Here is a 24,933-nt window from a genome sequence, read left to right as displayed (position 1 = left end):
TTTTGAATGGTTTTTCCTTTTTTTATTTTTTTATGTTTAATATTCTAACACCACTGTAATAAAAGAAAGTTGTTAAAGATTTAATAGTGAAAATATCGGCATCGTTCTTAAAATGACCATTAAAAATCAGTAACCAACCATAAAGTGGTAATAGTTGAATTAGCTATGCATCAATGTTGAGGTGAAGAGTGGACTCACCTAACAGTTTGGTCCAATTAATTTAGACTTGTGAGTATGGAATGGAAGGAATAGTACTCATCATCTAAACTCCTTCTATTTGCATCTCAACACTAATCTAATCCACAAAAGCTTCCAAAAAAAATGAGAAACTCTGTGCAGTTTCTTTTGCCTCAGATGTTGTGTTTGATGTTACTGAGTTTTCAACATGAAGTTGAAACAAAGTCCACCATTGAACCATGCAATTCCTCAGACTCGTGTCCCTCTCTCCTCTCGTATCTCGTTCCCTGGGACTCCAAAGTATCAGAAATCGCCACTCGTTTCCACGTAAACGCCTCTGATATCTTGGCCTCCAACTCTCTCTTCCCCATAACATCATCAAGTGCACACCAAATCCTCAGGGCCAAAACGTTTCTCAAAATACCCATCTTCTGTTCTTGCGTGGATGGCATCCGAAGGTCCATCTCAACCACTTACACTGTTCATGCAGCAGACACACCTGCGTCCATATCAGAAGCTTATGGTGGGTTGGTTAGTGCTGAACAAATCAAGATTGTGAACAGCATCAATGGCAGCAACCCCTTGAGGAGTGGGGGCACCCTTGTGATTCCACTGCCTTGCACTTGTTTTGACAACGTTAACAATGGGGGAACCGCTGTTTACATGTCGTATGTTGTGCAGACAAGAGAGAGCCTGAGTAGCATAGCAGCAAAGTTTGGTACAACTATTTCGGACTTGAAAGCTGTGAATGGGTTTTGGGAACCTGCGGTAGATCCCGGAGACATTCTATCTGTTCCCGTTGCAGGTTCGTGCATATCAACATCCATTTCTCAGAAAACCTTAAGATTCTGTTCTTCTTCTTTATTGATTAGAATTTATAAAACAACAGATAAAATTCACACAGTTTCAAGAGAAAATTGAGACTGAACCTGAAAACTAAGTATTCAGTTTTATTACTGGTCTTTGAACGGACGTTGGGGGAAGGTACTTTTAACTAATGGATTATAAACTAAGTAATTATTTTTGCACTAAGAGAATTTTCGGATTAAGTTATTTTTGGATTCAAGATAAATTTATCGTCATTTTTAATTTTCAGATTACACATTTCAAAAGCCAATCTTATTTTACGCATTATACAATTCAAAAGTTATTTTTTCACGAAAGAAACAATTGTAAAAAACTTCCAAATTTTTGAATTAGTACACAATGTCAAAATAACTTTTTGTATTAAAAAAATATTTGATTGTAAAATCTAGAAGTTACTTCCAAATTAAATAATCCGAAAACCATTATTGAAGACTAAAGAATTTTTATCATAGGTGGAGAAACATATCAGAAAAGGACAGAAAGAACCAACAACGACGGCCAAAAAGAAAATGGTGAAAAACTGATAATATTTTTATCTTTTACACAAAAAGTAATAAAGACAAAAGAAAACAAAATTTTTTCTCTCTTCAATATATGTGACGAATATATATATATAATACCTTTTATAAAAACTTTATACCAAATGAAAATAGAGCTAGCTACTTTGTGTCATTTCAAATGGATATTAAATAAGATTAGGTACCTACTGTTCCCCTAAGGCCCAATAATAGGACAGAGTTTGACACATTTTCTTAACAATGTGATTAACATGCTTTAACTCTTTTTCATATTATATATACACACACTGTTTTTTCTTTTAAAAACAAATTAGTTTTCCTTTTATGTTCACTTGTGTATAATTTACTAATTATAATAAATATATTAAAGAAGTGCATTGTAGTAAGAATGGTTAACACTTATTTTCTTATTATGTAGTAAAATGGAAGTAACCAAAACGGCTCTGATTTTATCTATTCATTCACGTAGGTTTTACTAAATTCTTCATAAAACATAGGATTCTGTGAGATGGAACAGAATGTGTGTTAGGAATGTTTTCCTAGTCATTAATATTCTGCTGTAGACAAATGTATTGTCCTTTGCAGCATGTTCATCAGCAACCTTGAAATGGTACGATGAGAGTATGATAGTCCCAAATGGCTCATATACATTAACTGCCAGCAACTGCATCAAATGCAGTTGCGAACCAATGGATATTACGTAAGATCATTTATATACACTTAATCTTGCTAAAAATTCAATTTTTACTTTATAATACAAAGTTTTAGTCTGAATTTAGTATTTCAATCTCTTAATTTTACCAGGATGCAATGTGTTCCTTCTGGACTAGCTGTCCCCTGCTATAACTTACGTTGCAAACAATCCAATCTTATTATTGGCAACGAATGTGTGGAGCATTCAGAAACAGCTTGCAATGTGATCCAATGTGTTTACCGTGGCCACAGGGGTGGAAAAATTCTGAGTAGGTGAGCAAATTGAGTGCTCATAATAGCTGAATGTGGAGAAATGGAATTTGAAAAAAACAATAACTTAATATTAGCATTTTAACAAAAGTCATATATATGTTATGATTTTTTCTTTTGCAGTACGAAGAACTCTTCTTACCTCCAGTGCCCTGGTAATTATTCTTGTAAGCAAGATACGAAGAAGTTTCAAATTGGTGATTTGGTTTTCACTCTAATATTTTGGTTTTATGCAGATAATGTGTGTCATAGAGGAGCATCGTGTAGGCCTTTCTCATCATATTCTGAAGACCCATTTGGTATGTCTCCAAAGATATCCTCCTCCTTGCCACTGCCAGTTTCTAAAGCTTCTCAGAGGACTCGTGCCTCCAATGGAAGCCTTGGTCGATTTTTAATCAATCTTCTGCAAATATTCTTATTTCTAAAGTTTATTATTTTCTGATTTGAGCACAGGTAGTAGAGAATAACCCATATATATCTTGTATTCGATTCTACCTCCGTATAAGAAAAGAAAGATTTCACTGGTGTTTTTTGGTGTACAAAGCCATTGTTTTTACGGTGTTTTTTTCATCCTTGATAAACTTTGTCGCTTTCTTTGGTTTGGGGACTTATTCCAGAACATTTTTCTGCTCATTTGTTAACTGCAAGTGGAGCAATTTGTCAGTTGTCATTATCATGTCCCTCGTTAGAAGCTATATATATAATAGGTAAAATTTCTAAAGCTAAGTTTTTTCAAATTTGAACTTATTCGAATTAATATCTGGAAGCTCAAAATTATTTGGAAAATTCGTTATGAACTGCATGCATTTCTAACAGTTTATTGAAAAACCTTCAATAAACTGAAGAATGCTCCATTTCTGAATTTGGTTATACATTCAGTTTTAGGCTTCCTTTCCATAAAAGGTGTAGATAGCAAGATAAGTATTACCAGTTCAGATGATCATGTCAGTGATGTCTATTTTCACCGATTGGCAGTGACATGTTTTTGCACGGATACCTTTCCTCCAATTCTGCCAACAATATCTGATCGATCAGTTCCATTCATGTTGACGTTGAATGAAAACAGGTGCCATAAAATAACTTTCTACCATTGTCCTATCAATTTTGAAGATTTAATAAAAAAACCGCAATCACACATTCATATTAACATTATACTGATTCCTCGATATTTTAGCCTTTTATCCACACATGCCACGCGTTATTAACATAAAGTTTGTTCTGTACATGATAGAATAGAGAGTATCTGAATGTTAATGTCAAAGTGTGCAGAAAATTGGAATTCCAACCATGATATGTCTTTTCGTGAAAACTAGTCCATTTGGTTGTAATTTATGGTCTTGGTATGAAGAAAATTTACTGGCCCCAGAAAATATATATATATAAAATTCTATGGTGAACTGTTCTTTGGACTGATTCCTAAAATGTCAACACTCGGCCTTCAAATATCTGTTACATCAAAATTGGCCTTTCATGCAGTGAAATCTAAGTTAAGAAGATAACTTACTCAAATGAAACTGCTTGGTAAAATTGACAATATAATTGAACTAACCATAGTTTAGATTTGAAATTTGGTTGGTAAGATATCAGTTTCTCCACTGGTGGGATCAGGTTATGAAGTAATTTCCCTTCCTATACATAAGACTAATGTTTACTTTTCAAGCTCAGAAAAAAAAAATGATTAGACATGACAAATTAAAATTAAGAGAGAATTCCTTGTTACTAAATTTGACTAAATATTTACACAAACCATGGTTCAGATTTTCTGAAGCAGAAGTAGCGAGCTCTAAAACTAAAAGTTAGTACCCAGAATCACAGATAAATTATTCAGACACGACTCAGCTTCTCTAATGGTTGTAAATGCACTGTGACTAAGACAAGAAATGGGTAGAAGGCAACCTCTGGTGAGGAGAAAGCAACATGGAGGTGGGGACCAGAAATTGAAAATTTAATGTTCTACCAGGAATTATTGAATTATAAAAGCAACAGAACAAAAGGGTCACAATCAAATTTTAATATACAACCCACACTAACCCCAGTAAGTAGAGTAGTAGACCCAAAACCAAATGGGTCCATGAGAAATCCCATAATCAGAAAGGTAACCAATGGGGTTTCAGAGAACAAGATGAACATCAAATCTCCAGCCAATAAACACTGGGATGAGGCCAGATGGTAGGGCCAAAACCCCCCACTAGTAAATTACCAAAAGTGCATGGCCAGAGAGAGAGAGACGAAGTTTGATGTAACATGTTTAACAGATAATTTGTCTTTTAAGCATTTCATGAGAAGTTTAATCTTTAGGTTTGCATAAATATACAGGAACATTTATAACAAAAAACCTGTCTCTTAGATAAATCCTTCTACATTAAAAGACTGTGTGTTTTTTTTCTAAAATACCTCAGACAAAACGAAAAAAGACAGACCCCACTGCCACACCACGCTGTCAAGTTTCAACACACACTGGCAATAATTGAACCATTTTTCCTATCTGATTCTGAGCAAATAAATATATGAAAAGCATCTCAATATTCCATTGTTACTTTCATTTCAAACTTAACAAACCAAAAAATAGCAACGATTTTCCACGATGAGAGACATGAAAGACGCTGGTGCCTTGGGAGCCAAGACAGCACGAGCCTGCGATAGCTGCATAAGCAGAAGAGCAAGGTGGTTCTGTGCGGCCGATGATGCTTTTCTCTGCCATGGCTGCGACACTTTGGTTCATTCCGCCAACCAGTTAGCTAGCAGGCACGAAAGGGTTCGGCTTCAAACTGCATCCTCTAAGGTAACCACCGCCACCACCACCACGACGCACGCATGGCACAGTGGGTTCACACGCAAGGCAAGAACCCCACGTCACAACAACAACAAACACTTTGCACTGCAACAACGTCTCAAAGAAGAAGTTCTCTTCAACAACAGCAGTGTTCTTCCGCTGGTTCCGGAGCTGGGAGGGGAAGAACAAGAACCTGTGGTTGCGGATAATGAGGAGACGGAGGAACAGATGCTATGTCGCGTGCCCGTGTTCGACAATTACGATGTGAGAACGGATGACTTGGACAGTTTTTCCGACATGGATTTCGCGGAGTTTGCTGCTGATGTTGAAAACCTACTTGATAAAGAAGACGATGAGGTAAGTGCGCGTGTGGGAGGGGGAGTTGAGGGTGCAATGGCGAAGGTTAAGGATGAAGAGGATGTTGATGGTGATGTAGCGTGTTACCTGGAGTCAGTTTTTGACATGACGAACGATGATGTCTTTCATTGGAATAGCATTGAGTCTGTGCTGTCAGATGCACGGGAAGAGAAGGAGTGTGTGGTGGCGAGTGATGGTGCTGTTGGTGAAGAAGGAGGAACAAAGAGAGACATATTTTTGAGACTAAACTACGATGAGGTTATAACTGCATGGTCTAGCCAAGGTTCTTCTCCATGGACAACTTCAAACCCACCTAAGTTCAACTCTGGCTATGACTTCTGCTTGGTACTACCTCGACTACTTCTCAATTTTCTTCTTTTACAATAATTATTACACTTGTATGTTTAGATTAAAAAATTGAAAAATTAAGTCTGAATAAGTGTTATTTGCTTAATTGGAACCAAAATTCACTTCAATTAAAAACCAATTACATCTTGCGATTGCTTATAATTTTTCAGGGTCTGAGTGGTGTAGATGGGGAAATAAGAGGCTTAAGGGGTGACCTAGATGGAGGAAGAGAGGCAAGAGTGTCGAGGTACAGAGAGAAGAGAAGGACTCGTTTGTTTGCAAAGAAAATTAGATATGAAGTGAGAAAGTTGAACGCAGAGAAAAGGCCCAGAATGAAAGGTCGTTTTGTGAAGAGAACGTGCTTTGTTGGGGCCAATGCTTTTCCTGCTTACCAATGACATCTATCAGTTAACGCATCCATCTTTGCTATTTCTGCAAATTTGGATCAATACTTGGTTTGGCTATATATATATATATATATATATATATATATATATATATATATATATATATATATATATATATATATATATATATATATATATGTACGTATATATAGCCTGTATTATATATATTATATCAATACATGGGCAGTGTTAATTTTACTAGACTTTTTTGCTTGGGATATTTCTCTTTATATATATCTCCAGCAGGTTTAGTAATTAATTAGTACTAATTAATGATCTTCCCTTCTCAGCAAACTTTAGTAATCCAATTTACTGTTTCGCATTACAAATTCAATTATTCAATGCCGATGCTGTTATTACCTAGTTGGTATTTTAGGTTGCTGATTAACGTTACTGCTTAATGTCATCAGGTTGAGATAATTAACTTTTGGCTTTTATATTTATCTCTGGTGACCACGGTTCCTTGTTTTATGTGCATGAAGAACAAATTAAACAACATGAGGACCGTACCCAGAAAGATGAATGTTGAACAAATTCATAAATAGTCAAAGTTTATATGTACTGCATAATGGGAATATCTGATATTCATATCAATCCTACGTAAGGGATGGGTTGGAATAGTAAATCCAATTACAAATATTTGTTTTTAGACTTAGCCCTACATTTGAAATCAATTAAAATGTGGGCTCTGGGGTTCAAGTTAAGAAGATGCAATTTTCTTTCATAACTTCACCATTTACAACAATTTATAAAACACACTCTTTTCTTTCAATCTCTATACTATACCCTTTTTCCTCATTAATCAAACCACAGCATTAACTTACTTTGAAACCAAAGTTGAACGTCTAATCTTCATAATAAAGCACTTTTGTCCAAGTGTTAGTGAGAAATCACATCAAAGGCAATGGATTTTTTAATGGTTTTCTATATGTTGTAGTTTCACTACGAGTTCTCGGTGTATGTGTGGAAGTTTGTCCCAACACAGAAGTAGCAGTGTTGCAGTTATATTGGAATTGAAATGAGTCTTGTATCAACAACCACATCATCATGAGTCATTGGACATCAAGATGTGTCTACTTGCGTATATGAGTACATAGAATTATAAGTGATATATGTAAGTTGTAAATTGTCTTTCTGATAACTCAAGAGCTATAAGCGCAGTAGATGACACCCAGTGACATGCAAGTTTTGTTGTATACCGTTTGAGCAATGAGTGGTCCAAAAAATTGTGGTTACTGGGCCAGATTTAGTGAAAGTGAAACAACAGAAACTTCAAAAGGGTAGTGGCGCAGGACAGAAACATAAAGCCAATCATCATCATGTCTCAATTTATAAGGTTCTGCTCATTGGAGACTACTTGGTCCCTCCCAATCACTCATGCAATCCCTAACTTTTCTTTATGAATCACTTTCCATTCTTTGGGTCCCCTTTCTGCAATTGGCTTACCTAATACGAGTAGCTTTTGAACATCAAGCATTGCACTGCATTGCATCGTCCTTTCCAAATTTGAGAGGAATTTGCCTACGATTTTCGTATCTTTGCTCATTCATATCTTTTCCTAATTGCCTCAAATACCTTCTTTTTTTTTTCTTTCACGAGTCCTTAGTTCAATTTCGCCACCAATTTTAAGTTCATGCCTTTGGCTTTACTATCGTACTCAAAGTTCATAACTTTTCTCAGCCACCAAGATAGTTTTTCGTTTACCCCTTAACTTAAGGAATCTTAATATACATTAGCAAGATGGTTTTTCCTTCTCCTACAAATCTTTACAATGCGTTGTCTATTATTAAGAAAGATATATTTTGTGAATCTCATTTCTCATTTAATAAGTTGCATTTATATTTAATTTTATTTTCTTTAATAAAATGGTACATTATTTAGCAATCAACTTCACCCTATGCGTATATATAGTTTGCTCATGCACTAGCATTACAATTAGTTATGTTGATATTTTTCTTTAAAATATAATCATTTAACAATTCTCTTCATTAATATATAACACTGATAATAAATATAAATAAACATAATATTCTCATCGCAAATGATTATTGTTTTCTGAAAAAAACAATACCTCCACAAAATCAAATATATTGATATTTCTAAGAAGGTTGAGTTGATTGTAGAAACATAAAATGGATATCTAACTATAGAAGATTCTCCAAGGACTTTCAAAAATGTCTATATGTGTATTGAATGGAAAAATAGTTTAAAAAATCAATTTTCCTTTTCTTAATTGAAAATTAAAATATTTTCCCACGTGTATATGTATATATATACTATTCTCAAAATTATTATTTTAATTTACATGGAGGCAAGGATTTTATTTTGTTGTTTTAAAGATTTGAATAAAGAATAGCTTTGAACCTATTTTGGGAGTGACCTTTAGAAAAGATATTTATACAAGTATATATAGGGGTCCCTAGTTGTGTTGATGCACGTGCAAATGCATGCATGATCCATGGTGACGCAGAGAGTCTTGGTCTCCGTCTTTCTCGCTACACTCTTGTCATCTTTTCACTTCTAAACAAACATACATTACCAGCACTAGTCATCACATCATTTTTCTTTTAAATCTTTATAATTATATATTTATTCAAGATTAAATTTATCCAAAGGATTTTTCTCTCTCTCAGTCTCCTCATATTCAATATCAAGAACCATCGTTGATTCAACGTGAACGTCTCACTATATTCTCGGTTACAATGCATCAATAATCTACTTTTCTAACTTTCTACATTCTTCTTCCTTTTTTTTCCTTTTCTTTTATTCTGTCCTTCTCCGCAGCTGCAGTTTTACAAATTTTCCCATTCTTGAAGGGTCAACAATCTCGATCATTTCAGACGGGAATGTTTGACTTCTATTAGAATCTAGAGGGTTCTGATAACCATTGTTCATGGATTGAATTGCCACTATTCTTGGTATTCTTTATATTCTTGGAATTTTATTTTGAAAATATGTTCAATTTGGAATACAATCTTGAATTCAAAGATGGAAAAGTTGTTCTTTCTGACACCTCTTAGGACCATTTTCAAGACTTCCTCGTAGGACTTTTCTTTTGTCTGTCAGGGAGAGAGTGCATACGGAGATTGTGCCTTTTTCTGTTCTGGAGGGATTAAATTGCTTTAACTAGTGAATGGAATTGGAATCATGATTTTTCTTACATTGCGTTGTATTTGTGTAATTTGATCAGACCACCTTGATGCTAAAATGGGGGTTTCGTTGAAACATGTCTCCTTGGAAATGTGAAGTTGCTTTGTCCCTCGAGGAACATAGTGATGAATTTCCCCTCAGAAGCCACAGAATTGGGGAGCCCAGTTGATAGTTCCTTTGAAAATGGGAGTTTTCAATCCTACAATGCTGAGTTGGAAGGTAATGGAATAGGACTTACTTAGTTCCTTGCCACGCCTATTGCCAATTTGCATGTTGTATGTATTCATTCATGTGGTGATCTCCTCCTTTAATTGGAATATTTTCAGCCAAAAATCGATTGCTTTTGGTTCAGTGGTTAACTAGCCTTGCTCCTTCATTGAAATTTCCATCAAGTGTCACGGACGGTGAATTAAGAGCATGCTTGAGCAATGGTACTATTTTGTGCCTGATACTGAACAAGCTACGACCTGGTATTGTGAATGTGGTAACACTTTTTAACCTTTTAACTGACTCTAACTGTAATTTGCAACTGATTTGAGATATATCTTTTAGTCTGGATTCTCTTGTGTAGGTTAGTGAACCTGATAATGTTCTGCCATCACAATCAGAAAATGTTAAATCGTTTCTGAAAGTTTTGGATCTAACGGGATTGCCCCGGTTTGAAATATCAGACCTAGAAAAGGTACGAGGCCTACTTTGTGTCATGCATAAACTTAGTTTAAAGGGAGTTACACAATTGTAATCAATCAGGCATTAAATATTACATGAATTTAATTTTGATACAAACCTATTTCTGTCAACTGATGACAGAACATTATCAGTAAAATCCTTATCATTGAAATATAGTGAAAACCTTATGATTAAATTCTCAGTGTATCTTTATGTATAGCATTAGTTTTGTTTTGATGCATGAGTTTTTCATGAGCTTGGTTCATGTTCCTTGTTGGGTTACCATGTTCTTTTGTTGTGTAGGGGCCTATGAAAGCTGTTGTGGAATGTCTTTTAACACTGAGAGAAAAAAGTTTGCAGCATGCTTTTGGAGATAATATTTCTCCTCAGAATTTCATCACAGTCAGCCCTCGTGTGAATTCACCATTCCATTATCATTGTTCTACAACATTTGGTGGGGACCAGAAGAAGTTTTCAGTTTTGTCAAAGTTGCAGCGTGTTATGAGTTCCCCATCTGTGCCGGGTTCGGTGAATTTAAACTCGTACTCCGTTTTTGTGTTTGTTTAAGCATACCATTTTCTGAACATGCTACCATGGTTATGTTAACAATCAAGAAAATTTACCTGTATCTTGAATTGAACTATTAAAAAGCTAAGGATAAATTATTACACAAAGGTTTGGAACTCTACATTCAAAATCGACATTTTTGTGGCAGTAATGAATTACTAGTTACTGAGATGGAATGCCGATTTTAACTAGAGAAACAGTATCAAGAGAAATTTCGACATTAGACACTTGTCCTAAATTTAAATCTTAACTTTTGTGTGGAAGACAATTTCCCTGTAATTTCTTGCTAAAATACTACTAGTATATACTTTTTTATCATCACCTGTTTCCAAATAGACTGTGTTCTCCGTGTTTAAGTAGTTAATTTTACCCATTTGTATATTCGACAGAGCCATCAGCCTCGTTAATACACCATGCTGGTCATAATTTCCATGAGGTGTTTCAACTGAAACCAGGAAGTTACATAGATCTTCCACCTGAAAAAATATCAGAAATGATGAAATCAAATAATATAGATGTAAGTTCTTAAATTCTACTTCCATATGCACTTTAATGTTTGTTTATAGATGAACATGGTTTTTCTGTTTGAGACATTACTGATATGTTTCAGAGTCTAATTTTGCAGAATGCTCCCACTCAGTCGCTTCTGAGTGTTGTGAACGGTATTCTTGAAGAAAGTGTTGAAAGAAGAAATGGGGAAATACCTCATGTATGGCCTTGTTGGAGACTTTGGTTTGGTGTTACATAAACTCATTCATTAAACTACATGTATATAATCCATGCAATTGGTTTACACGTATACAATCAATGCAATTGGTTTGCAGCACAAACAAATATACCACATACAGTTTCATAAACATGGTTTATTATCTTTGTTTCTCAGCGTGTGGCTTGCTTATTGAGGAAGGTTGCGCAAGAGATTGAACGGCGCATGTCAACTCAAGCAGAACATTTACGAACTGTATGTCATGTTCATTACATTATTTTCAAAAGCTAGTTATTAGTTAGTCTGTTACTTTTGATTTCCCAGTCATTTTCTTCAAATCACTTTCTTGTCCTGTCACTTCAGCAAAACAATCTTTTCAAGGCTCGAGAAGAAAAATACCAGTCGAGAATAAGAGTACTCGAGTCACTTGCATCCGAAACTAAAGATGGGAATGAGGTATCACAGATAGTTTTGAGATTTAATTCTATGAGAATTTAGAAGTAGATCAACTTTATATCTTCAAAACTATCATATTGGTATGAGTTTTCTACATATTTCAGCAGTTAATGATATTGTTTCATGCTTTGTACAATAAACAATACATCGATACACTTTTAATTAAATTATTTTTTTGTTGCTTGGATTTTGGGCTCTTCGTCCCTTCGATGAAGGGTGAGAGGATCAGAGTGGAAGAAAAAAAGGTTGATGAGAGAGAAGTTGGTAGGTTGATAAAAGAACAGCAGGACAAAATATTGGAAATTTCAGCTTTGAAGATAGAACTGGAAACGGCCAAAAGAACATATATAATACAATTCGCACGGTTGGAAGCAGAAGCTGAGGGTGCTAAAGCAGAACTGACACAAATGGTTCAAGAATATAAACAACAAATAGAAGAAGTAAGAAATAAGGTAAGGTTTCTCTCTTTGCTACACTAGAAGAGAAATCTGGACAAGACCAAGAAGTTTTAGTTATTAGACAAAAACTCAAATACTGCTTCACACATGCTTTTGATGTTATTCTTTGTTCAGAAATTTAAAATCAAATTTTCAGCTTGGTAACGTATACTGAAACTTTTATTACTTGTAGTCTTGAGATGAGATAATACTCTAATTTTTGTTGGAAAACTACACTAAAACCATCTAAAGAACTGCATTTAAGTTTTATCCTTTGATAAATTATTTTTTCATATTATTAGTATTTTGAGATCTTTGGACCTTCAATACAGGCTGAAAATATAAAAGATGAATTAGTTGGGTTGATGAAAGAACAGGAGGACAAAAAAATGGAAATTATTTCAGCTCTGAAGAGCGATCTGGATACAGCCAAAAGAACATATGAAACACAATTCTTTCAACTTGAAGAAGAAGCAAAAGGTGCTAAGGCATGGACACAAAAGGCCCAAGAATATGATTACCAATTGAAAGAATTACAAAATAAGGTATTGGTTTCTTACTTTACACGAAAAATAATATATTGGTACATGTAGAGGGACAAGACAAGACCAAGAGGTTTTAGTTAAAAGACAAATTTAGATGCAATTTCTTACTGTTGTGATGTTCTCTAAACAGTATTGGAGTTTCACTTTGATAACCTATGCTCACTTTTATCACAAGGATTTTTGAGATAGAACAAAAAATTTTTTAGTAGAAAATTTAAAAACAAATCCAAGTTTTATTCTTTGATAAATTACTTTCACGTTATTTGTATTTTCATCTGTTCGTTGGCCCTTATATGCAGGTTGAGAAGTTTCAAGAAGAGGTTAAGACAGCAAATGATGAGGAAATTGCTAGGTTGATGAAAGAACAGGAGCACAAAAATTCAGAAATTTCAGCTTTGAAGCAAGAGCTAGAAGCAACTAAAACAGCATATGAAGTACAGCGCTCCCAGATGGAAAAGGATGCCAAAGCAGAATTGGAACAAAAGTGCGAAGAATATGAGAATCAATTGAAAGAGTTAAGAAATAAGGTTAAGGAGCTAAAGGTTTCTTCTGATTCAAAAGATCAGAAGTGGAACATGAAAATGAACCGATTTCTGACTGTCATAACATTTCAATTCAGTTCCCTACAGGTACACTTACAAATGTGTTAATGTCAATGTTATCTTGGTGATGTCAAACATTACAACTTTGTACTGAATTTGATATCATCCAGAAAATGAAGTTATCTTTGGAATCCACTAAGCAAAGTGTAATGAAAGAGCAAACGGTTTATGCAGGGGAGTTGGATCTATTAGGTAGGTCTTGTTATTAGAATGTTACTCTACAGTTCCCTCTTTCCTTCTTTGAAGATAACTCTGACCATTTATTTGATTGTAAATTATCTGTTCAGGTGTAAAACTTAAACCACTTCTACAAGCAGCTGAGAACTACCATGTTGTTATTGCTGAAAATAGAAAACTGTTCAATGAGATTCAAGAACTAAAAGGTGGCATTATATGTGTCTTTTCTACTGGGTTATTGATGTGTAAAAAGTGTACTATGAACTCACTTTTTTTTTTATGAGACAGGAAATATCAGAGTATATTGTCGAATTCGACCATCTGCAATTGGAAAATTGGAAAAAGAGTCTATTGTTGAACACGCTGGTGAAAATGATTTGGTTGTGGCAAATCCAACCAAAGATGGAAAAGATGCTTTTCGATCATTTAAATTTAACAGGGTTTTCAGCCCTGCCGCAACTCAAGGTTTAATAATATAAACGCAGCATTTTTTATGATTACTTCTAAATTACAGTTTCTCCCTTTTTTTGTTTTGTTAACATTCTAGTGTTGTACTAATGATATTAATCTGAACGATGCAGCGGACGTATACTCCGACATCCAAGACTTCACAAGATCAGTTCTAGATGGGTATAGTGTGTGTATATTTGCTTATGGTCAAACTGGTTCAGGGAAAACTTATACAATGGTATGGACCTTCTCCATATATTGATTTTTATCTCATACATGATGCTATTGAAGGAATTCTTTATTCTATAAGATGCCAACTTTTCTCAGACTGGTCCAAATGGGGCAACAAGCGAGACTATTGGTGTTAACTATCGAGCTCTAAATGACCTCTTCAGGATTTCCACAAGTAGACAAAATGTAGTGGAGTATGAGATTGGAGTTCAAATGGTTGAGATATATAACGAGCAAGTCCGTGACTTGTTAACAACATATGGTTCTCCAAAAAGATATCCTTTTTTCAGTAACTTTGAACATGTCATTCTTTGCATGGATTTTCTTCTTGTACTTTTTGTGTATCTGATTTCCTTAAATGCACACACTTGGGATATTGACTCAATCTCGACCAAATGGCTTAGTAGTCCCAGATGCTAGCTTGTTCCAAGTGAAATTACCTTCAGATGTTATTAAGCTAATGGAAATTGGACTTAAAAATAGAGCCATTGCTGCAACTGCTATGAATGAACGAAGTAGCCGTTCTCACAGGTTGCACCATTTTTTCTGTCCTTGCTGTTTTCATCGTTCAACATTGAAATGAAAGATTTTCATTGTGATGACATCATGTAAACTTATGTACACAGTGTTGTCTCAGTTCACGTTACCGGGAAGGACTTGAAGACTGGTTGCACTATGGCTGGTAATCTTCATTTGGTAGATTTGGCAGGAAGTGAAAGAGTAGATCGTTCTGAAGCAGTTGGGGATAGGCTCAAAGAAGCACAGCATATAAACAAATCACTAGCTGCTCTTGGAGATGTTATTTTTTCCCTTTCTCAAAAGAGCTCCCATGTACCATACAGAAACAGCAAGCTTACTCAACTTCTACAAACTTCTCTTGGTAAATCTTTATTCACAATTTATCAACCTCAGTAACTTTGAATCTTTTCAACCTAGACTTTCTTCTGATCTTTGAATCTTGCCTTTGATCTTACCCCATAGGTGGTCAAGCAAAGACGCTCATGTTCGTCCAAATCAATTCAGACGTAAGTTCATATTCCGAAACTGTGAGCACTTTGAAGTTTGCTGAGAGGGTTTCAGGAGTTGAATTAGGAGCTGCACGAAGTAGCAAAGAGGGCAAAGACTTAAAAGAAATGATGGAACAGGTACCCAATTGATTATGTTGGCACGACTGTTTTCATGTTTGTGAATGAACTAGATAAGTAATCATCCCCTCCCTTGCTTGACTTTGTAGGTGTCTTGTTTGAAGAGCACTATTTTGGCGAAAGATGAGGAGATTGAGAGGCTTCAAGCCCTCAAAGGTTTATCTGGTAGCAGAGTTAAGCGAAATCTGATTCCACGAAGTAGAAGTAGTATCCAGTTACAATCTGCTAACCCCCCACCAATTGATGATCCTGCACCACAAAGTGATTTTGTTGCAACAACTGCAGAAAACTCAGGATGTACAGATTCTGATTTTGATGGAAGATCAAGTGATTTTTCTGACAGTGGTTTTGCTGCAGGCACAGAAACTGATGGTTCTGAAAGTTCCAGTCTCGCTGAAGTCCCAAAACAACCATCAGAGAAGATGTGAGTAAACATTTACTAACTCTTCACATTAGAAAGGAAATTAACAGAACACACCTGCATTCATTTCTTTTTTTGCAGACCTAAAGGACTTCGCAGAACTGTTCAAGCGATGAGGAAATTTGGCAGAAGTTCATCAAACACAACCCCCAGCGCCTCCCCAGTAAAGGAGCCAGTGAAGGAGCCAGTGAAGGAGTCAGCGAAGAAGTCATCATCAGGTGTGTATACGCATACTACGTTAACACTCTTCTTAAAATCTTATGCTCATTCAACTTTTCAACTTTCTTTCACAAATTTGATTTCAGGTATTAAAAAAAGCATGAGTATAAGCTCCCTCAAGCCTCCAAAACTGTGGAAGTAAAGTAGGAAGCAGAAGCTACAATTCATATTTCACTTTCACTCTGACACGCACTGTTTAAATATTTCATTGGTATGCAATAGTTTTACTTTTAGTCATGTTGTTGGTGACACTTTTGATGAGGGTATTTGCATCCAACCCATCACCACAAAAGAAAAAAACATAGAAAATGTGCCAGTTTATGTATAAGCGTAGCATAGGACCTAAACACCATCAGTTTCAAATAAAATAGAAGGATTTATAGCATTCCAACTTCTGTATCCATTCGTTAAAAATCACCGACCACACTAACATATAAACATCGTCAAATCAGAGGCACTTATGACTTGAAACAAATTAAACACAGTTATAACTATTGTATATCCTGTTTTGGTGCCTTGTACACATCGACACAATTATCCCCTCGTCATCTTTTCAATAACATTGTTCTTTGCATTTTTTCTTTATAGCAAAACCATTAATATTGTCAACATTCTTTAAAAAAAAAATTCAAAAATAAGAACAGCTAGACAAAACCAAATATCTTCAAATTTCTATTTTTTTTTCATCCATGAGAATTAGAATATTTATGTAACGTAACGTAAGTACTATGCAGGAGAGAAAACATACTCAACATAGGAAATCCCCATAAAAAACCTCACTTCTTAAGCTAACTACGGTTACTAACAGTTTCATTTAACTGTGATTACTTAATAGTTTCAAATTTTATTCACGGTTAGTATGTAAGATGAACGGAAAGGTTTTTGTTTTTTGAAGCATTTAACAACCCCGTCTCATCTGCCACATCAACCACTAACAACATAAACACAGACACCAAAACTTTCCTTCTTAGTTCAAATCAATATTCCCATTTTAATTTTACATTAAAAAATATCTTAACGCTAAAATTCCTATAAAATTAAAACAGTATTGAATAAACGCTACGTTAAAAAAATGAAATTTTAATCACATATCTAATTGTTACCACACTCCTTTCCACGAGCCTCATAACACCATTCCACAAAATCCTCACATAACACCAAATACTAAACCTGCGTGTTCCAACAACCCATCAATGGTGGTCCATGATTGAAACACGAGACAGCCCCTCAAATCTGACCATAAATAGCTCTTTGTTGCTTCCTAAGATACCCTTAAACCAAATATTTTTTTTCCTCTTGTCTCTCTCTTCATAGAACCAAATCATGGATATGCACCACTAGAAAAATACAATCAATCACCCTCACATTTTCAAAGGGTGAGTTGCGTTGAATACACAGATTCTCTTAGAGATTAATATAACATCATATCAAATAGGCAACACCGAAAAGGGCACCCACAAATAATAATAATAAAAAAAAAACTAATGTACAAAATTCCAAAGACTAGTTTTCCTCAATTTCCTCCAAATTACAATTACAACGGGAGGACATGAGTGACAGACACAAAAGAAATTGTAAGACTCTACGAACCTAACAAGACAGATGCCCATTTTTTCCACGCCAAGTCCTTTTTTTATTGATCATCACAAGGAATAACAACAGAAAAGACACCCTACCCCAAACTCTTGAAAACAAACTTCCATGGATCACTTGTATATATACAGATAGTACTCTAACAACATGATTAGCCCCTCTTTTCAAACAAAAATAAGTCACCAGCTATTTGACCTTCATTGACTTTTAGTCCTCTACCATCATTTCTCTGCTTCTGTATTAGTTTCCTCTCTTTTCATTTTTTTTTTGTGCAAAAATGGATTACGCCACAGCAGAGATGCTGCAGCTGCTCCTATCTCTGTTAAGACAGTCAAAACCTTCTACCCTCACAGCAGCTGGAGTCTGACCAAATTTCATTGGAACACAGCCTCGAGCTGAGGAAGAGGATGCCTCGGTAAATGGACTAAAATTCCCATTACCAAATTGCTCATCTTGAATTACAGGATTTGAGGCCCTACTCGGAGGAGATCCACAGAAAAACGGTGGTGATGATGCCACCACTTGCCCTCCGGATCTTCCCAGGTAGCAGCTTTCCTACATAAACAAATCAAAGAACAAGTCTTTGGTTAGGTTACATCATTTCAACAAGTCCTAGAAAATCATCAAAAAGATTAATTGATTGAATGCTTATTTACTCGGACTCGGTTTCTCACACTTGCTCACATTCCAACACGGAAATGTATGTGGTCCAGAATAGTTTGTACAGACATCCCAAATTACATTCAATAGGTTAAAATAAAAATGAGTTCTTTCTAAAATCAGTTTTATTCAACTCCAAAATAAATGAAGCTCTGAAGTGTTGCAAGAAGTCAACTTTAATAATACAAGTTTTTTGTCTGTTTCTGAGGGAAAAACTTGCTCTACAGAAACCGAAACATATGCTTAACATTACATGGTATATCGTCCCTAACTGGAGCGGACTTTCATGGGGGGTGGGAAAGAAATTAAACATTGTTTTTCAAAATTGTGTTTCCTAGTACATAACAAAACAACAAAAGATTAACATGGGAAAGAACCTTGGGGAGGATGATGTCCAAAAGCTCTGCCCCAACTCCTGAATCTTCCACCTCAGATTGATAGCTGCATTTTTTGTACCAAATAAAAAAAAAAGTCAGAACTTTTATGACAAAATTGGCTTAAAGAACAGAAATAAAAATGGCTAAAAAGGAGAAGGAAGAGAGAATTACCTGATGGGGTGCCTAAAGGGTCTGATGTGTGTGTTGATGGAAGAGTGGTTCATGAGACCTAATCGGCGAGGTTTGGGGCAAATCACTGATTCCATCCTCATCTCCTCACAGCTTGTGAAGGTGTTCTTCTCTTGGTACCCGTAATAGCTGTAGCTATTCATCTTTTCACAGATCTTGACAAGGAACACCTGCAACCACATCAAACAAAAAATTAAAAACTTTATTTTTCTAATCACACAGTTGCTTTGGCTTCAGAAGCAGGAGATAAATTGCACTAAACCCAAGGGAACCCTATAAAAAAACTGAAAGAAAGAAACCCATTTTCACAACCAAGCCTTTAAAAAAGTGACACTTGATTGAAAGAAGACATGAAAAACACCGACCACTTTCTCAAACTTTCTTTATTTTCAACAGATGAATAAATCCGAAAGACTTAAAAATTTGAGACTTCACCCACACAAAGATAACTTTGCAAGTAACTTTCTTTGTGAAGAAAAGACACAAAGAAGGGTGAGTATATATAGGAAGAGAGGGAGAAGGAGGAAGAGAGAGAGTGAGAAAGAGAAGGAGAGAGAGTACCTGAGCTGCCTATCACAGAGTGAGAGGGGGCAGTCTGAGAGGAGAAGAGGAAGGAGGAGCAGAAGAAGGGAGATGAGTGCAAGAGGGAAGGATAAGAAGGGGAAAGGATTTTGTAGAGTGGGGGAAGGTGCAGGGGAAAGATGTAAGACCGCACTTGTGGAACATGGATCAATGATTGAGATCTGGGATTCTGTCTAATGTGATATGTCGGTTTGTGAGTGGTGACGCGATGCCATCCACACGTGGCCATGACTGTCTCATTACTTTTTCTTTTTTTTTTTCTCTACCTTGTGCTGATAACGTGTACGCATTTATTGTTGTTCGGTCGGAAACGGTATTGTTACATGTTATATTTGTTATATACATATACGTATATGTGTGAGTTTTATCTCTTTACCAAAAGAATGATTTTAATTTTTAATAAATTAATATTTAGCTTATAGATGTTGGCTTTCATATGCTAATTTATTAACTGAAATATGAAAAAAATCAATCCATCCATTCAATTTGAGTCATATGAAATAATTTAAATTGATTGATTAGTATAATATTTTTTGTTCAAATTTGTGCATTTATTTAAAGAGTAAGGATTCATTTCGAATTCATAATATGTTCAGATAAAATAGATCGTAAAAATAAGATAAAAAAATATGAAAGGATAAAAAACTATCATTATTATTATTAAAAATAAAATAAAAATAATAATAATAGGAACAGTAATTATAATCATAATAATAGAAATAATAAGATAATTAGAATAATGAAGTTGTGTTCTTGATATAATGATGGTATTATTATGTTGATAGTATATTCATATCAAATAGTAGATAGTAGAAGGAGGAAAATTAGGTGATAATAATGATCAAAATAATAAGATATAATTAAATTTTATATCATTTGGATATTTTAAATTGAGTTTTTATCAGATTTGTATGTTTTTATTGAACCTTACAAATCCAAGGTCTCGAACTGACTAAAACGAAACACAATAATTACGAAGAAGAGTTGTACATCTCAATGTATGACTACTCACTCATAAGTAAGACCTTACAAAGGACAACTTTGAATTTGAGTAAACATTGGAGAAGATCATTTGGTAACAAACGATCCTTTAGATGAACTTACGTAGTATGTTAACATCGTATTTATTTTTTTATTTTTTTTTTCATTTTACTCCCATCCAATAATAAAAGACATCATTATTTAACAAATAACTAAATTGTTGTTAGCACTTAATAAATAACAAAAAAATTAATAAATATTCAATTAAAAATATATAAATTTACAATAAACTTAAACTTAATCAAATCAAATCAACAGTAATATCAAAAGTTCTCATAAAATAATTAAATTGATTATAATAGTATAATTAAAACAATTATGATGTTGTGGTAAAAGTAAATATTGTGATTTTTATAACATGTAATATAATTAATTATAGTATTAGATGACACAGTATATATAAAATAATTATGAGAATAATAAAAATGGTGATCACAATAACCATGTCAAGAATGACAATTAAAATAATTCTGATAATTGTAGTTTTTAAGAAGTTAAACAGTGTGAAATTGAAAAATTTTTCAACTAATATATTATAATATTTTCAAACTTAATTCCTAAATAACACAAATATTGCACAGAAATAATGAAATAGATAATAGAATAGAAAATACTGTAATATATCTATTGTTATTTTTAATGTATGTGAAACAATATTAAACTATAGTAATTGATAGAATAAGTCATTTTTTTTTCAAAATGACTACATTTTTAACCAATTAAAAAAATAAAAATGAGTGATATTTTTCTCCTCTAAATAAGCATATCTCATTTTTGCTAACCTGTCATCAAAATAATTATAGTTTTCATGGTAGTCAAAATATTACATTTATAAAAAATTGAGACTGTTTTAGTGAAATTGTTTCAAAAAAGTTATGCATTAATTGTTGTTAATGAAACAACCTTAAATGTTAATTTATACTAAGGTAGTGTCTAATTTCACTGGTTAGGATGGTTCATTAAATTCATTTAATATTGGCTTGAATTCACTTTTGAACTCTACAATTTTGTAGATATGCACTTTTGATCCTTATAAAATTTTAATTATATATTTGATCCCAATTTTCTAGACAAATAAGTGTTAATTATTTATTATAGACAAAAAATATATAAATAATTTATGAAAAAAACATTAAAGTAAAATTATAGAAACATTAATTATTAAATATTTATTTTTAAATATAATATAAATAATTATTTATTAATAATTACTAAAAATAATACACTTAAGATACTGAACACAACAGTTTAAAATTTACACATAGTATTTGAAATCCCTGGAGTTTATAGAATTCAATTCCAGGTGACTGAATTCACCATCATATATATCACACTAATGAAATTGGATATTGATAACCTCTAAACAGAGCAATCATAATAAATGTATCAGTTTAATTGTAGTATTTATTCATGTAAATTTGATCAATTTTTATCCGGAACTATAATTCAATTTGATTAAAACATATTGGTTGTGAATAAAAGTGGTGATCAAGAAGCTCAATATTAAATTAGATGAAAGTAATGAAATAAAATGTGTTGACATTAGATTTTGTTACCGGAATATTAAGCACGGTTACTCTTATATTAAATTATCGAGCTTTATTTATTGTTTTTGAAAATACGTTAATGTAATATTATACTCATGTCTGTAATATAAGACTTAAAATATTCGAACTTAGTGAAATTTCTTTACTTCCAGCAAATAAATCTTTGCGGAAATGATGAAAACTTCATTGTCAACTAAACTAAAGCATATAAATGAATGTTTGTCACCTAAACAAAATGAATCAGACCAGTGATTAGTTCATCAAACAATAAAAAGTAAATTAAATCATTAACATATGAAATAACAGTTGAATGAAGTAGTAAAACAATATCTACGTAGAAGTTCTCAAAAAGTTACATCCAATCTTAATACGAAAAAATTTAAATTTAATTCAACTCCAAAAATTAACTTATAATATGACATTTATATTCATATATATATATATATATATATATATATATATATATATATAAAATTGACTTTATTTTTAAATATTATAGTATTTACAATATCTCTTCATACCGAACCATATATAGTTAGAATGTAAGATTGTATAATAAGTGGTCCAATAAATAATCGATATCAGATGAAATAATAGATTTAACAAACTTTATTGAAATAAATTTTAACTCAAAATTTTAATATCATACTAAAAAATAAATTTTAAAATAAACTCAAACTTATAAAATTATCTTATAAAATAAAATTTGCATCACTTGTATACATACTGTTATTTATACATTACATATACTGTATGCATGTTTATTAATGAAAAAAGAGAGAGTTATATATGATAATTATGGTAATTAGAAAAAATAATAATTGTGAGATAAGAATTCTGAGAAGTGAGAAGCGGTTGTGGGATTGAATTGAGAAGCTATAATATGACAACGCGTGGGAGACGTTGTGCCATGCAGAGATCAGAGCCGCTGAATATTAAATATGAAGCGGTGTGTCTTAGATGCTACCCGTGCGTCTTTGTGGGCCTAGGAAACAAGGTGCAGAATGGACCAGACACAGTTTCTGTTGTGTCTATCTTTCTCCACCCCATCCTAGACAAAATCAAAGATGTCACATAAATTATTAAAGAAAATTTATAATTTTTCGATACTTCACCAACCCAACAACCAACAATACTTTGTTGTCTGCATCTCTCTAAGATTTTATCAAACTTACTAAACAACTTACTTCGCTCAGTACATGAACTGACCATGCATGATATTTTATCTAAAAGTCATAATTGATATATTAATTCTATTAATATGTCAATAACTCCTACATCTCCTATAATAGTTGATTTAAATTATTTTTATTATTTAAGAAAAAGAATTCATATACACTCAAAACATTGATCAATAGTTAATGCATACCTAGAGAAAATATGAGTTGTAAATTTATAAGATATATATAATGCAATAAACAAAATTAATTTATAATAAACATGTATAAAATGAAAGTATATATAAATAAAAGTTACTCATATTCAACCCTGTGCTGTGGTACCAAAGCATATTGTCGTCCTCGAAAGAACCACAATTTCCCTTCCTTCAACCATTCATTTTTTTTTTCTCTCTGAGGCATTTGCCCAGTGCTTTGTTCTTTTGCAAATGGTTTCAATCCCTCCGTTTTCTCTCAAACCCCAGAAAAATGCATATTACATTTTTATCCTTTGTCATGTAGAAAAATTATCAAACTACAAAAGTTTACTATTGGGTTTTTCGTTTTTTCTATCTCCTGTTACTTTATACGCACAAATTAAGTTAAATTATTGATTATATAGGAACTATAAGTTGGTTTGATGGAAAAGTTAGAAAAAAGATAAGAAGTTGTCGCATCAACTCTAGAGAATAGAAACAACATTTTTATACATTTGTCTGCTCGAATCTTAAATCTCGTAACAAGAAATAACAGTGACAATAATTCATGAAGTTAATTAGTAAAAGAAAACTCAGTTCTTTCACATTATATATATATATATATATATATATATATATATATATATATATATATATATATATTTTGGAGTAGTGTTAGTGAACAAGTGGTCCTAAATACTTTGAACTTTCCTTATAATTTGATTCCATACAGTAAATAGTTTTATAGCTCTCATGATGTTCATTTTCATATTACATGCAAGATAACAAATATAACAATTAAGTATACTTACATATCATTCAGATTATATTTTTAATTGAGATTAAAGTCATTTTGATGATTAAGATTAACATTTATTATACAAGTTATAGAAGAATAACTTTTATTTTAGTTCAATATTGATTTTAAGATTGGAAAGAGAAATATATTTTTCATGTGACAGGTTACTTTGTCTCATTAATGTTTTTGGTTTGGGATCCTTTTCGGCACATTCATATCCAACAGTGGACAACCATCATAATATAATCAATTTTGTAACCAAAAACCGAGTTCATTAATTTTTTTTGGAGAATTGGAATAATTGGTGTTGTCCTTTATATGTTGCTTTTAATGTCCCATAGAGTAGATTGTGGTGTATATATTCAGTTTATAACAGCCATTAGTTTATTTCAATAATATATATATATATATATATATATATATATTAAAAAGTAAAAAAATAAATTATGGTACTTAATCCTTTAATCATAGTTTCAAGCTTCATTGCAATTTAAGTAATAAGTAGTCACAATTAGAAGAACAGTTTTATCTAGAATAAAAAACAGAGACAAAGTACAAGAAACAAAAATATCTCTCAATTATGTGAAAAAAGATAATAAAAATATA

At 33.1% G+C, this 24,933-nt stretch overlaps 4 protein-coding genes across 5 annotated transcripts; 3 read left to right on the top strand and 1 right to left on the bottom strand.

Annotated features, from left to right (window-relative positions):
* Positions 1–188: 188 nt before the first annotated feature.
* LOC114179501 (lysM domain-containing GPI-anchored protein 1-like) lies at positions 189–3,266 on the top strand. 2 transcript variants are annotated; one of them, XM_028065858.2, is made up of 6 exons: positions 189–982; positions 2,148–2,262; positions 2,367–2,528; positions 2,649–2,680; positions 2,762–2,824; positions 2,979–3,266. In XM_028065858.2, exons 1-6 carry the CDS (start codon positions 322–324, stop codon positions 2,990–2,992), a joined length of 1,047 nt encoding a protein of 348 aa, XP_027921659.1. In that variant the 5' UTR covers positions 189–321; the 3' UTR covers positions 2,993–3,266. The 2 variants fall into 2 exon arrangements, with proteins under 2 accessions (XP_027921659.1, XP_027921658.1); XM_028065857.2 differs by having other exon boundaries at positions 2,762–3,265.
* A 1,768-nt stretch (positions 3,267–5,034) lies between these two features.
* LOC114176987 (zinc finger protein CONSTANS-LIKE 16-like) lies at positions 5,035–6,704 on the top strand. Its single transcript, XM_028062193.2, has 2 exons — positions 5,035–6,000; positions 6,174–6,704. The coding sequence occupies exons 1-2, from the start codon at positions 5,110–5,112 to the stop codon at positions 6,399–6,401; spliced, it is 1,119 nt and encodes a 372-aa protein (XP_027917994.1). The 5' UTR covers positions 5,035–5,109; the 3' UTR covers positions 6,402–6,704.
* Positions 6,705–9,636: 2,932 nt separating this feature from the next.
* On the top strand, positions 9,637–16,576 carry LOC114178167 (kinesin-like protein KIN-14P). The gene is given in 23 exon segments (XM_085671105.1): positions 9,637–9,696; positions 9,698–9,779; positions 9,887–10,044; positions 10,132–10,242; positions 10,533–10,752; positions 11,186–11,313; positions 11,422–11,505; positions 11,680–11,757; positions 11,866–11,958; positions 12,174–12,410; positions 12,728–12,940; positions 13,240–13,569; positions 13,653–13,734; positions 13,830–13,925; positions 14,008–14,184; positions 14,301–14,407; positions 14,497–14,676; positions 14,768–14,931; positions 15,027–15,280; positions 15,382–15,545; positions 15,635–15,969; positions 16,048–16,184; positions 16,272–16,576. Coding segments are annotated over 23 exon segments (3,546 nt in total). The 3' UTR covers positions 16,328–16,576.
* Positions 16,577–17,610: 1,034 nt separating this feature from the next.
* LOC114179426 (uncharacterized) lies at positions 17,611–19,746 on the bottom strand. Its single transcript, XM_028065766.2, has 4 exons — positions 19,566–19,746; positions 18,987–19,174; positions 18,816–18,879; positions 17,611–18,333 (listed from the first exon to the last, which is right to left on the bottom strand). The coding sequence occupies exons 2-4, from the start codon at positions 19,145–19,147 to the stop codon at positions 18,061–18,063; spliced, it is 498 nt and encodes a 165-aa protein (XP_027921567.1). The 5' UTR covers positions 19,148–19,174; positions 19,566–19,746; the 3' UTR covers positions 17,611–18,060.
* Positions 19,747–24,933: the final 5,187 nt, after the last annotated feature.

This window comes from Vigna unguiculata, chromosome 3, assembly GCF_037176805.1.
Source record: "Vigna unguiculata cultivar grain cowpea cultivar isolate G323 ecotype 2 chromosome 3, ASM3717680v1, whole genome shotgun sequence".
Taxonomy (NCBI): domain Eukaryota; kingdom Viridiplantae; phylum Streptophyta; class Magnoliopsida; order Fabales; family Fabaceae; genus Vigna; species Vigna unguiculata.
The sequence above is the reverse complement of the archived record's forward strand: the minus strand, read 5'-3'. Positions and strand labels throughout refer to the sequence as shown.